General features: G+C 37.7%; 1 protein-coding gene across 1 annotated transcript; it reads left to right on the top strand.

The window, feature by feature from the left end:
• LOC108699028 (vomeronasal type-2 receptor 26) lies at positions 1-11,561 on the top strand. Its single transcript, XM_018230885.1, has 6 exons — positions 1-116; positions 2,307-2,598; positions 5,027-5,285; positions 5,721-5,806; positions 9,374-9,497; positions 10,657-11,561. The coding sequence occupies exons 1-6, from the start codon at positions 1-3 to the stop codon at positions 11,559-11,561; spliced, it is 1,782 nt and encodes a 593-aa protein (XP_018086374.1).
• The last annotated feature ends 3,692 nt before the right edge of the window (positions 11,562-15,253 follow it).

The following is a 15,253-nucleotide window of genomic DNA, read 5'->3' as shown; positions in this document are numbered from 1 at the left end:
ATGAGCTCTGTGGTTGAATCCAGTGTGGTTGACCATTCCTTCAACAGTAGGACCCACCTAAGAAGATTTGAATATAACCCGTGCTCTACCAGGAGGTGCAGACAGTTTCTGGTGAGGTGAGTGATTCAAAGCTGTGGAATGGGGTGTTCAATCTTCAAACTTTTCATCGTCCACCCCTTGGAGAAAAAATGTGTTGAGTTTGTTAAGCCTTGCTTTCTGTAGCTCCAATGAAGCAGATACAACTGAGGGGACATTTTTCTCAAGATCATTTTACATTAAATTATACTTCGACAAGAGCAAAATTTGAGGTTGAGGACAACTCTGAGTATTCCGTCTAAAGTTACATTTTCATCCCTTTCACTTCTTAGGATTTCCTTGCAGATTGTATTCCATTGGTCTATACGCTGCCATTGTTTTTGGATCACTCCTGGTGGCAGGACAGTATGAGTCCAAAATCTCGTCTGCCTGTGTACTGGATTCCCAAGGCAGCCCAGGCTATCAGCAGGAAGGTGACATCATTTTGGGAATTCTTATTGAGCTGTTTATATACAAAACAACCACCAAGGAAAGTTTCTTGGAAAAACCTTTGAAAATTGTAAGATGTTATGGGTGAGTAATGTGAACAATAAATACCCTCCCCACAGTTTTCTTGGGAAGTTTGCTTAAGAACAAGACTACAGTATCTAGACACAGGGTAGTTGCAAATATTTTTCAGTTTTTCTGAGTTCAAGTCTGTCCCTGAGATTTCTGTGTCACAGAATAAACAGAAGTGTATGGGAACACATGGGTAGAAACTCGGCCCTTGCATACTACAGCATGAAGTCCTGCCCCCGGACGGCATCTGGATCCAACGAATAAATGTATAGGATGGAGCACCACAAAGGCCAAAATTAGATTGGGCTACGAAACGCATCAATTATATGGTTCTGCAATATGAATATGATCCTCAATTGTTTATGGCTTTAATGGATCAATGGAGTTTTTAACATTAACTTAATTTTGGCCACCACGGTGCTCCGTGGTATACATTTATTGCGGAGATTTCTGCGATTGTAGATATCAAAGACGCTTAGTTTTCTTTTATATTACAGCAGAGCGAGGCAGTAGATAGTGAGATAAATTATAGTCTTTAACTCTGATTTATGTATATTTATTTAAAGTGCTTGAGTGCATTTAATACAACAAATATTTACATCAGGATTAACAGAGGGTGTAATCAAAGGGAGGGCACATACTGTATATCTGACTGTATCTGTTGGCATTAATAATTACACTTCGCATCACAGAAAGAAAATGCTGCAATGTAAACAGGCCTTTTTCTATATGTAGGACTATTATCAATGGATTTAAAGACTAAGACAGTGAAGTGCATAAAAATTGTGTGGATAGTCCAAAGTGGAACAAAATGTAGCTAAAGATCTGTCAGATTTCAGTAGACAATCCAGTTGTCCTTTTAGCCTTTAAATGCCAATCAATAACATAGGAAGGTGCTAAAAGTATTTACAACAATAGTGTAAGGTAAGGATTGAGATAATAAGTGCAAGTGACAGAGACAAAAGTACTGTATGTATGTATATATGGTTGCAAGTATTTATTTATAGAGCACCACAAATGTACACAGTGCTTAAAGTGGACCCAGACACAAAAAGCTGTATAATAAAAGTCCTTTTCAAATTAAACATGAAATCCAATTTCTATTTTTTATTAAAGTATTCATAGCTGTTGTATGCTCATTTAAAAATCTCGGCTGTCAATCAAAAAATTTTTCTTTACTGCACTTCAGAAGGTCCAGCTTTCTCCTGTTAAGGTACTATAGGTGACTTTAACTTCTTTCATAAGTGCTTTGGCATAGGTTCCTAAGAATCAATGGCACCCAAGTGACCCAAGTGTGATCCTGTCTACATTCTTTCGTATTCTGAGTATTGTTGCTGTAGCAGAAACATAAAACAAAGTGCAGAGACCTTTGTTCACCCCAGTAATACAGTGCTGTAGCAGGAAAGGATTGGCCCATAGACATGCACCTTCCTGCCCCCTGACCATCCTCTATCATGCACATCATTAAGATCAGGTGGTAAGGAAAGGATTGCCTTGTACCTGCCAACACCATGTTCTGCAGAGCACAGCAAGAACCAGACAGCAGCAGTCTTTTGCTCCCCTTAGTGCTCTTGCACTTCTTTTTGGGTCTAAGTAAATGACCCCTATTGTCTTGTTTTGATGACACTTTAGAGGTCTAGTAATTCCTGATTGCAAATAAATGGCTGACTTTTCTATATAAAATGTAATATATTATTTCTTCTCCTTTATAGCCATTTTCTCAAATATTATCGTCATTATCTGGCAGCCATATTTGCCATTGAAGAGATCAACAAGGACACTAACATTTTACCAAACATCACTTTAGGCTTCCATATTTATGACACATGTTCCAGCGAAAGAGAAACGGTTGAAAATGTATTTGGTATCTTAACTCAGAAAAGTGATTATGTCCCTAATTATAAGTGTAACAATAAAAGCACAGTGGGCGCATTTGTAGGACACTTGGTATACGCATTATCACATGCAATGTACCTGCTCCTTGGCATATACAGATTTTCACAGGTAAGAAACTGACTTTTAAAACATGCACATATTTATTCATGAACATATTATATGTTGCAATTATAACAAGGGCATTATTCTTTATTAATGACACTTTCCTAACTATTCCTACTATTAAAGGGGACCTGTCACCCTAAGAAATGATTCCAAATTATTTTAATCATGTTAGTTGAGCAAAATAAAGCTTACTTACACTACATTTATTATTTAAATTTAATTCCCTTCAGTCTTGGAATTACACAATCACAGGATACAAGCAGGAGCCATTTTGTGGTCACTGTTATTAAGACAAGTTGTGTATCACCCCAAAATATTGTGTATTTGCCCAAATGGGGGACCTAATGGCCATACACATTGCCCTACACAATTATAGAGTGTGAGGATCGAGGGGAAATGTGAGGAGAGCAGTGACATCTAGGAAGTACTGAATGGAAAGTGAAAGTAACCGTCTGCCCCGCCTCTATGCCCCAGGCATAGAGGCGGGGCAGGTAATATTTGATTGACAGCTCAGATATTTAAACGCTGTTATAACAGGTATTGATGCTTTAATGAAAAAAAACAATTGGGTTCCATGTTTAATTTGCCTGCGATTTGTTATACAGCTTTTTATGTGTAGGTGACAGGTCCACTTTAAAATATCTGCTAACCTGCAATTTTGAAAAACTTATCTTTGTCAAACATATGACACAACTATCCTTCCACAGTAGTTGGCAGTTCTCCTAAATAAGAAATCCAGACTTAATTCCAGAACAAGGAAGATATTATAATGCAACTAAGCTGGTAAAAGGTATGGAAAATCTTAGCTATGAGGAAAGACTGGCTAAGTTGGGGATGTTCACGCTGGAGAAGAGGCGCTTAAGGGGTGATATAATAACTATGTATAAATATATAAGGGGATAATATAATAATCTCTCTAATGATTTATTTACCAGTAGGTCCTTCCAGGTGACAAGAGGTCACCCATTTCGATAAGAAGAAAGGAGGTTCCGGCTAAATATTTGGAAGGGGTTTTCAGTCGTACTGGATGATACAATAGATAGCTTTAAGAAGGGGTTGGATGGATTTTTAGCAAGTGAGGGTAATGAAAGATAGCTCATAGTACAAATTGATCCAGGGACTGGTCCAATTGCCATTTTGGAGCCAGGAAGGAATTTTTCCCTCTGAGGCAAATTGGAGAGGTTTCAAATGGGGTTTTTTTTGCCTTCCCCTGGATCAACTAGCAGTTAGGCAGGTTATATATAGACTTAAAAGGTTGAACTTGATGAACGTGTGTCTTTTTTCAACCTAACTTACTATGTTACTATGTAGACTACTACAACCAAGTCCCACACCTTGCTTATATATAGCCTCACCTAAAATTGCTCTTCAAGGTTTGGTTTTCAAAGAAAATTCTATAAGGAAGCAGAATAATAAAAAAAAATGCTTAATTTACCAATTCCATGGACCCATATAATCAGCAGTGTAAGTTGTAATTTAGGAAGGATGCACTTTGCACCTTGCTCCAGATTAAAAATCAGTAATGTGCAGACAGAAACTATGTTAGGTGCAAGGCAGACCGGAACTTAACTGTCAATCAACAACAACAATTAAACTGCTCATTGTTAAAAACAAATGTCCAAAGATTTTACAAAATGTCCTCTTTGCCTATAAAACCCAATATCCTATATAAGTGTAAGAATACCTGTGCGGCGGGGTTGCCAGCCGCGCCATCGGCGGAGACGCCCACCACACCATTCCTCTTCCTAGCCGCGTCAGCGTGTTTTCGCTGGCGCCGGCTGCTCTATAGGGCGCGCGCGGCGCGCCTCCGTCCATTTAAAGGCGCAGGCGCGCTGACGTCATACGAAATTCAGAAAGTATTTAAGCCCATTTCAGTCCACAGTACATTGTCCGTGATAGAACTTGTTTCTAGTGGTTCCTGAGCCTTGTGCGTTTGATCTGTTCTGAATTTAGTCTGTTTGATTACCCGTGTTTGACCCAGCCTGTTCCTGACATTCTGCATTCTGTATCCTGACCCCCGCCTGCCTACGACAACTCTTCCTGCTTAACCCCTTGATTGAAAACCCGGTTTGACCCTAGCCTGCCTGACAATTCTTGATATCTGCCTGCCTCGACCCAGCCTGTCTGACAATTCTCTTGCCTGCTCCATTTGTATCGTGACCTTCGGCCCAAAAGACTCTGCTAACAGCCGTGCCCCTTCGCCAGCCAGAACATCTCACCTTGCACCCCTCGTTAAGTCCAGGTGGCACCCAAGTAAGCTGAGGGCTCCTCCCGAAGCCCAACGGTGGTCACACTACTGGTGAAGCCGAGACCAGGGTGCTTGGCATTTGTTCTGGTATCGGGTGCCGGCCGTGACAGTAAGACTAATACTAGGGGTCTTCTTACACAACAATTATTGGTTACCTGTTGAACTTAACTTTCTTCTACTCAGATTACTTATGGAACTCAGGATAGCAGCTTCAATGACAGAATACATTTTCCAACACTTTACAAGACTATGACCAGTGAGAACGCGCAGGATAAAGTCATTATTTACCTGCTCAAAACATTTAACTGGACGTGGGTGGGTATTTTATCATCAGATAATGGCAATCACCACATTAGGAATGAAAAACTAAAGGACCAGATTATCAACAGCGGTGCTGCTTGTGTTGAATTTTTCATCGTGGTCAATGAGAAGTATTTTGCAAGTATGTTTGACTCTATAAAAACAATAAAAAATTCAACTGCAAATGTTGTCATAGTGGGCATAAACATGAAGGACTTTATTTATATTTTCTGGAGCATTGCTGAAAATTCTGAAAGGAAAATTGTTTGGATTTTTTTAACTATCACATCAAGTGAATTTGTAAACTACCAAATAACAGCATTAAATGGATCCCTACTTTTGGCGTTACCCCAAGGGAACATACCTGGTCTGCAGGAGTTCATTTACTCTGCAAACCCTTTGAAATTTCCAAGGGATCCTATCACTGCCTCTCTGTGGGATGAAATATTTCCCCAACCAACCAGAAAAGGAACCATAAATAATATAAATGAGACATTGAAAACATTTGAGGAATATTTTCCTAATTTTAATACCTACAGACTGACATATAATACATATGTATCTATATATGCCCTAGGACATGCTCTTCATAATATGTATATGGATAGTATCGGCAACAGATTGGATCCTTCAGAATTTCTGGCAACATTCATGCCATGGAAGGTATTTAAATTTGGAAATGGGTTAAGAACCTTTTTGTATGGTACAGACCGAATTTCTTGTTTTTTTTATTATTATTTATTTGCTTTGTTCTGCTGCTTGTAATTAACAAGTTTTTTTCAAAGAAGAATTACATTTACTGACAAAAATTTCACTGTTTGTAAAAGCACTGTTTGTACTGAATCCAACGATACCAGATTGTATTGGTATCCTGCTTTTCTTGTCCAGAAGACACCCCAACAATAACAACTGCATTTTGTAAAATTTTACATTAAACACAACAGATAAGGACATCTCTAGGTTAAAGTGACATATCTAACCATAGAAGTGAAATGCCCCCATAAGTTAGGTATTTTTATCAACCACATACCACTAGGTTTTTAGCTGTGGTGTAGTTTCTGCACTAAATGTAGCTGTCGTCATACAGATGACCATAAAACGCAACATTGTTTTATGGAATCTTTTTTTTCTGAAACACAATCACAGTCACATAATCAGAAGTAAATTTGTGAAAAATACTCAAATAAAATGTTCAAATGAACCCACATATGAAAGAACAAGTTCTCCCAAGTAAAACGATACTCCACATGTATGGGTGCACCTAAAGACTTGGCCTCCAAACAGGGACAAGGACAATTTTAGCTGAAAAGTTTGGGGCTGAGCTCTATGTGCACACCTTGCAGTTCTTCAGTCTAAACACCCACTTACCTGTGAAATACCCCTCACAAAATACATATTCCTTGAAAGTGCACACATACAGCTATTCAGCAGCACCCTTTTTTCTACATGCAGAACTGTTTTCAGTAGAAATTTGCGGTTTGACCTGAAAAAAAGAGAAAAGGGCTCTAAAATTAGATTTTTCCCCAAAATTGCCATGGCAACTAAAAAACTACTAAATATCAGTACTCAACTTCTCCTGAACAAAAAGATATGCCACATATATGGGTGTACCTAAATATGCGGCCACCTAACACCTTAAAACTGGGACAATAGGTCAACCACCTCAGTAGGTCAAACCACCACAGTATAAATATTAATTTGTAGCATGAGTACACAAAAACCATAGCTGTGCAACCTCAATTCTACAAAAAGATGAATGACTAGACTAGGAACTAAATATATATCACCTAGAAATAAAAATAGTCTCAGTAACTGCACTGAAAGCAGAGCTATTGAGTTTTCAGAGCAAGTATCCTGTTTCTCTCCAAAAGTGTCCTAACAAAATGGTAAAGTTGATACAGAGGAAGCTGATCCTAAACCTAAACGTAGCCTAAATGTTTGAAATGCAAACTGCCCCATCTACCAGAAAACCAAAACATTCTTTGCACAACTGAAGACCCTGGAACTGCAAACTAAAGACAACAGAAAATTGTATTAACAGAGGACTATATTCTGTAGGATGGCCTCAGTCATAAATAATTGAAAAAAACCCCAATGGGTTAAAAATTCCTGGTGTCCACCTTTACGAGACTGCAGTAAATGGGGATATTTCAGGGGGCAAATTACCAGGAGGCCCCCATGCAGGCTCTCCTCTATCTGCAGCATCAGCCTTATTGCCTTCTTCCTGATCTGCAGCATCAGTCATATACCTCTTCCTCATTTTGAAAATATTCATCCACTTCTGTGGGCTCCTCAAGAGCAGTAACAGTAGTACAGTTACCACCTGGTGACTCATCAGTAGACAAGTCATTGTCTGATGCATGGAGCACATACTAAGAATCAGAGTCACGTAACTCTGTTAAGCTAGATGCCATGCACAGAGAAGCAGCCTCATCAAGTGAATAAAACCTAAAATGCTGTCCACTAGTGAAATATAACTAGAACAAGCAATAAAGTAACACAGAATTTAAAATTCAGTAATTACAATCAAGAACAATCAAAGATTAATATCAAGCAAGATACAGAACAATCCAGAACAAGCAGAAGCCAGTAAATAAACAGAAAAACACAACTAAAAATGCAATAAAATCACTGAATATGCAATTAAACAAAATGCACGGGACCTGGGGTTTTCTTGATAATGGACCATTATGTGGTTTGCACCTTAATACTTTATTCACACCAATAAGAATAAAAATTCACATCTCATAATGTAATATTGTTCCTTAAACTGTTAATGCATTGCGAATTTTAATTGCGCATCGCAAATTTAATTGCGCACTCTTAAGAAGTGCTTGAAGGTGACGTAATCTTTTGGAGCAAACATAACGACTTTTTCAGTAAGAAGTTTTATTACATTTACTGCGCATTGGTGCAAACTATAAAATTCACAAATGGTCTTCCACTGTTGGAAGTGGTCGCTAAACAGTTACCGGGTTCGCAAAAGCTATATTAAATTCACACAAAGCAAAATTTGTTTGTGTAAAGGCATAACTTTTTGCATTGCAAATAGTTTTTCCATTACCGACTTTTATTACATTCCCCCGCATGTCTACTATAAAATGTAAATATTAAATAAACCCAACAGGCTGGTTTTGATTCCAATAAGGATTAATGATCTCTTAGTTGGGATAAAGTACAATGTACTGTTTTATTATCACAGAGAATGAGGAAATCATTTTTAAAAATGTGGATTATTTGATTATAATAGATCATTCAGAGATTTCTGGAAAATGGGTTTCCAGATAATGGATCCCATACCTGTATTAATATTTGTAAAAATACAGTGGGCTTGAGTAAGAACCCTTGTAAACTTTTCTAGAACTGTAATAATTAATGACCAGTAAAAATGTGCAGCTGTTTTGGATTATATTCATCCTGCTTTTAGGCTGATTCTGGCAGCCAGGTTATTTACACACACAATGGCCAATTTGATTATTTGTGACCAAATAAAATGACTGTTGGTCTATCCTCGTATCTTCGTATCCTATGTATTGAATGGTCATGCCAAATTTGGGCATGATGGAACTATGGTTTGTTAATATCCCTATCAGTATGTACTGTAATTGAAGTAATGGGTCATGGCTACAGAATACCTGAATACACTTCCATTTGTGGAAACATGTCAATACGCTTTGAATCAGAATATAGAATATTCCATCAGAGAGCTTTGAAAGGATCCAAGAGAGTTCTAATGTTCTTTAATGGCCTTTATAATCCTAGGTAGGATGGCAACATTTAACATTTCTGAATTTCAGAATAATTATTGTTTTTCATGTACATGCATATATGTGTGTGTGTGGTGGTACCTTTCATTTGGTAACAAGTCTACCTATTTAGTTAAACAGTCATTTAAAGAAAGTCCATTTCAAGACAATATCTGGTGATGAAATATTTTTTAATCAATGTGGAGAAGTTCCAGGACGCCTTGATATTCTCAACTTGAATATATTTCCTAATGGATCAATGACTACCAGGAAGGTTGGGAACTTTTACTCATCAGCTCTTCTTGGAGATAACTTTTCTATTTACAAAGAAAACATTTTGTGGTCACCTCATTTTTATGGGGTATGTAAAAAATTGTCAAGTATCTTGCTCCCATGTACAGTCTATTATATATCATTTTTTATGTTTATGTGATTATGTTGATATACAAATTGTTCATGTATATATGTTTCTTTTTCTGCTTAGATCCCTCATTCTTCTTGTAGCAAGAACTGCCCTCCTGGTTCAAGAAAGATTTTAATCAAGGAGAAGCCAATTTGTTGTTATAACTGTATTCAGTGTTCAGAAGGAGAAGTATCTACTGTGTCTGGTAGGGAGAATTTGCTTATTACTTGCATAACTCTTTTAACTGCACATATACATACACACACCTTTTGAAATCCATTATAAAAGCTGAATTCCATTATAAAAGAACTCCATTACCTGTGCTCCATCTGTAGTACTTTACATTGAGTAAGGGGGTCTAATGCAGTAAATTATTATAGGAGTTTGTTTAAATTGTGCACAGGAACTGGGAAAAAATTAATAGCTAAAATTTTAAAACATTAAAAAAGATATAAAAAGATGAATTAATGAATGAATGAAAAAATTAATGAATGAATGTATAGATGGATAAATAAAAAATTTTTTTAAAGGGCATGTAAAGTCTAAAATAGAATAAGGCTAGAAATGCTGTATTTTGTATACTAAATATAAACATGAACTTACTGCACCACAAGCCTAATCAAACAAATAATTTATGTTTCAAAGTTGGCTACAGAGGGTCACCATCTTGTAACTTTGTTAACATCTTTGCAAGACTAAGACTGTGTACATGCTCAGTGTGGTCTGGGCTGCTTAGGGATCGTCATAAACAAAGCTGCTTAAGTTCTGCATGGCTGGGAAGTAAGGTGGGGCTCCCCCTGCTGTTCATAAGTATGATTGTTTCCCTACTCAGCAGTTAGGGACCATCTGACAGTTCCTATCCACAGCAGTAAATGAAGGGAGAATTTCACTGCATACAGTCAAGTTTCTTATAAAAAACGGTACACATTTTTTGATTAAAGTATATTAAATTTTTTCATTAAAGAAAGTAAAAATGGGATTTTATTTTTTTGTCTTTACATGCCCTTTAAGGTTAGCGTTTAGCGTTGAGGGCTTTAAAAAAAAAACAATATACACATGACATAAAGATAAAATGACAAGGAATGGTTCTTAAGAATAAAAGTAGATGACGTGTGGGGATGGGCAAATTCTTTTGCCTTGTTTTGTTGTTGAAATGACTTTAACATAGACTTTAATGGGCGTCTGCAAATTTTTGTCGAAGCAAAATGGGTCAAATTTCGCCCATCCCTAATAACGTGTAGTTAGAGCGTAACAATGATGGTTTCCCATTCACAAAACAATAAGCATAAATCGTTTTCAGTGCAAGCTCTTTTGACTGAGTTCTTCTTTATTTTTGTAAAAATTCTCTGCTTTTATTTCATTAGATATGGAAAACTGTGTGAAATGTCCTAACATCCAGTGGTCGAATGGGCAGAGAGACAAATGCATTATGAGGACCTTGGACTTTCTGTCTTTTGGGGATGCCTTGGGACTATCTCTGGCTTGTATGGCTGTTTTCCTGTCTGTATTAACGACAACGGTTTTGATCATCTTTATAAAGTACAAACATACAACTATAGTAAAAGCAAATAACAGAGAGCTTAGTTATTATCTTCTTATATCACTGATATTTTCTTTTCTCTGCTCTTTATTATTCATTGGTTGGCCAATGAAGGGCACCTGTTTAATAAGACAAGTTGTATTCGCCATTGTCTTTACCATCAGTATCTCCTGTGTGTTGGGCAAAACTCTAACTGTTGTTATTGCCTTTAGTGCCACCAGGCCTGGAAGCAAATTAAGAGGCTGGGTTGGTACAAGGATCCCAAAATGCATTGTGTTGCTCTGCACTCTTGTCGAGATTTTTATCTGCTCATTATGGCTGATCAATTCTCCCCCGTTTCTAGAATATGACACTGAGTCCCACACAACAACAATGATTTTACAGTGCAATGAAGGATCAACTGGTGCATTCTATACCGTGATTGGCTATATTGGACTTTTGGCTTTGATATGCCTCTTTGTTGCTTATCTTTCTCGTGAATTACCAGACATTTTCAATGAAGCTCAGTATATTACTTTCAGCATGTTGGTGTTCTGCAGTGTCTGGATCTCCTTCATCCCAGCCTATTTGAGCACCAACGGCAAGTATTTGACATCCGTGGAAATATTTGCCATACTCGCTTCTGGATCAGGACTTCTTGGCCTTATATTTGTCCCTAAGTGCTATATCATTCTGTTAAAGCCAGAACGGAACACTAGAATATGTTTAATACAATTAAAAGATAAATAAACAACAAACAGAGAATGTACAATATATTGTTGCTTAGTATAAGGTAAACAGATGATGAGATTCTAATAAATTAAAGTTGCAGCGGTGTACTGATTGCAAACAATTGTATTTTGATTAACTTCAACAAGTGTAGTCTTTCCATCTGAAAATTCAGTTTTTCCTACTTACCGCCAAATGATAGATCCATCATTTCTTTGTAATTGTTAAATATAAGTATCACATAAACTATACATCAGGGATGTGTTTTGATCAGATAAAGGTATTTGTCCTGTTCCTGTCACCGTGAGAAGTGAATCAACAGGCAGTTTACTCGCCCGTCAATCCCCACACTGTATAAGTTCTTGTTTAATGATGATGATGAAAAGAAGGTAGAACTTTAGATACAAACAATACAGCAATTTCAGAATACATCCTGGATACATAAGATAGAGATGAATATAGATAATAAACAGCTGCAAGGCTGCCATGCTAGAAATGATCAGGGGGAGGGGGGCAGGGGCGATCCTGGCCCCTCCGCTGCCTGAGGCAGCAGCAGTTGCTGCTGCCCCCCTCCCCCGGAAATTCGCTCTTAAAGTACCAGGAGCAGCATTTTTGCTGCCCCTGGTACCTAGTGGGGCGCTGCCGCCTGAGGCAACAGCCTCAACTCGCCTCATTGGCGAAGCACCCCTGGAGGGATTATTTATCAAAATCCAAATTTATCTGAATATTTAAAAAAAAAAAAAAAAGTCAGACCAAACTAGAATCCATGATTGGAGTGTATTTATTATTAAAAAGCATGATACAAACACGAGAACATCAAGCGAAAATCCGAATCATTTTTATTTTTTTATTTTTTCCAGAATCGCTTGATATTTCAGGCTTTTTTCCAGAAAAGCCTGAATTTTTGGGATTTTTGCCTGGAAATTCTGAAATAGTCAGGTCTGAGATGGAGTATTCTGACTTTTTATATCCTTGGGCTAAAATAAATCTTGAAAAAAAAATTTTCCTACTAGAATTTTGAATTTTATAGTTAAAAAGACTAGGTTACAGGAGAAATAGGGATGAACTGTTGGTTCAAGAATTGGGAGAATCTAATTTCTCTTGACATTAAACTGGAGAAAGTGCCAGAGCTAATAGGAAAATAAATGGAACAGCATGACTACAAAGCAAAGAAAAAGGGGCAGTAACTGAGGAAAGCAGGTCTCAATTACAAAGGGCTAGGTCAGTGATGCCCAACCAGTGGCTAGCAAGAAACATGTTGGAGGCAAGTCTTGGTTGCATATAAACCAGGTGTACTGCCAAGAGGAGCCTCCTGTAGGCTGCCAGTCCACAAAGAGGCTACAAATAGTCACAGCCCATTATTAGCACCTACATGAACCTTTTGCATACTTGTGTTGCTCTCTAACTTTGATTTTACATTTGAATGTTGCTCACAAGTAAAAAAAGGTTGGCGATCCCTGGGCTAGGTACTGTACTAATGCTGGAGTTTAAAGGGCCACACAATTACCCTGAGAATTCCATGAGCTATAAGAGTTGTACCTATTGTATGCAGCACTACAGAAAAAGTTCAGCAAAGTTCACCAAAGTTCAGCAAATTCTTTAATTTGTATTTTTGGCTTATCTGTGTTCAAAAGTTTTAATTACATAATGTATAGAACCCGAAAAACATTATTTGTTAGAAGCAAGCCTCTAATCACAGTATGATACAATGTTATAATCACTGGCTATTTCTGAAAAGACACATTTAGCAAATTGATCTCATGCCAACAGATGTTCTGTATCTCCTACAGTCTAAGGGCGGCAACAAATTATATTTAGAGTGGTCAGAGCACAGTTACTGTGGGTATATAAGAAAGCTTTTGCAAGAAACTTGCAGGAATTAACCCTGAAACAACCTGTCATTCTGCTTTACAGATGGAAATACAGTTATGGTGGAAAGCCCAGGTAACAACAGGCTACTGAGATGGGAGATCAGTTGTGTGTGTGATACACATCTTTATGATTAAGTCAAATTACTAATTTCATATAACTGCCTTTGATGATAAGATACAATTGTATTCTTATGAAAACATTATGTTATGTAATCTAATCTCACATTCACAATACTTTACAGTCCAGATGCTAACTTGAGTAGTGGATTTAATTCAGACTTATTCTGCCATTTGACAAAGTGCAGCTGATGCGTTTCATGCAGGTTATTTATTCTTCACCATTATGAAACCCACTCTTGGCATGTACTCAGTGTATAAGTGTTATATGAACATAGGAAGCTCCATAAGTGGTTGTTCAGCTTTCATATAAATGTACTTTATACAGTATATGAAATATATAGTTTTTATAGTTTTTGTCACAGTCACACAACAGGACTGGTAGGTAATTCTTGGGGTGGTTACAGTCAAAAGATCCACCTGTGCTGCTGGAGGTGTTTTTTTTAGCTGCAAAAACCGCAAATTTTTCAAAGGAAAAAAACTAAAATTGTTCATGATCAAACCTATTGAGCTCATGTATACAGTAAGTTAATGGGAGATGTCCCTATTCCAATTTGAAAATATTGTAGTTTGTGCTGGGTTTAGCCTGATAATCTTTAGGACAATTCGGGAAAAAATGTCCAAAAAAATTGTATGAGTCAGGTTTTCACTCTATTTTATCAGGGTTTTTTCCCGATCCAACTTATTTGAATTATTTTATTAACAAATAAGGCAAAATTGGGCATGGGAGTTTGGTTGAGCTTTTTTTATTTTAATTAATTTGGATTTTAGTAAATAACACACTTGTTTCAGACTTATCATTCTACAATAGTTACCAGCATTAAGTTGGGAACATTTTTCCTAATGAAATAAGATCAGGCAAATTGTATCTCCAATATAGAATATATTTACTATAGGTCAGGATCAGCACACAGTGTGTGTTTGAGTCTTTTCCAATACCAGCACTGTTGCATGCAATAGGAAAAATCACCAGGAAACAAAAAGGAAAATGTTACACAGATGTAGGGGTAAAGGTTTTGCCAATCTTATTCTATGTATTCCCTGGGAATGTTTTAGACAGCTAAGAACTGACAGGGTTTCTTAGTATATAAAAGGGGAAGTAAACACATGTTCTGTTTTTTTTTTTTCTTTTGGAGTTATTAGAGGCAGGATCAGGGTAGTTAATAGAACAGCCACATGCAGGGTTGGACTGGGGGGGCACCAGAGTTACAGTATAGGGGGCCCCCTCTGCACTGGACCTCCCCACCCCCGCTGCGACATGCGTCTGTGCATGTGCAATGTGATTTATGTGATAAGGGAGGTCGCGGCAGGGGTAAGAGAACCAGTGCAGGGTGCGGATCTGGGCCGGTGGGGCCCACAAGAGCCGGGGGCCCACTAGGTTTTTCTCCCAGCGTCCCACCAGCCCAGTCTAACCCTGGCCACAGACTCCAACGAGGAGGCCAGGGATAGTACCCTGCAGTGTTTATGCTGCCAGTATATGTCCTACTGTGAGCTTTGCCTAAAACTGGAGATTATCACCAAGGCAGTGAGTTCTACCTTTGGGCTGTTGTGAACACGACCGCTGAAAAATAAGATTAACATCTGAATGAGGAAAGTATTTGAAGTAAGTGTGAAGTGATGTTTGCACCATCAGATCAGCACCAGCCAAAGAGACTGTGAACCTTTTCCGTCAATAAAGAGTTTTCATTTGTATTAAAAACTACTAATGTCCAAGCTATTTGTGAG

This window comes from Xenopus laevis, chromosome 8L (genome assembly GCF_017654675.1).
Source record: "Xenopus laevis strain J_2021 chromosome 8L, Xenopus_laevis_v10.1, whole genome shotgun sequence".
Classification (NCBI taxonomy): Eukaryota; Metazoa; Chordata; class Amphibia; order Anura; family Pipidae; genus Xenopus; species Xenopus laevis.
The sequence above is the reverse complement of the archived record's forward strand: the minus strand, read 5'-3'. Positions and strand labels throughout refer to the sequence as shown.

Bases quoted from the DNA above. Each gene is read 5' to 3' on its own strand.
- LOC108699028 (XM_018230885.1), top strand. From the start codon at position 1: ATGAGCTCTGTGGTTGAATCCAGTGTGGTTGACCATTCCTTCAACAGT. The intron at 5,807-9,373 runs GTATTTAAATTT...TTTTCTGCTTAG, and splicing joins CAACATTCATGCCATGGAAG to ATCCCTCATTCTTCTTGTAG. The intron at 9,498-10,656 runs GTAGGGAGAATT...TTATTTCATTAG, and splicing joins AGAAGTATCTACTGTGTCTG to ATATGGAAAACTGTGTGAAA.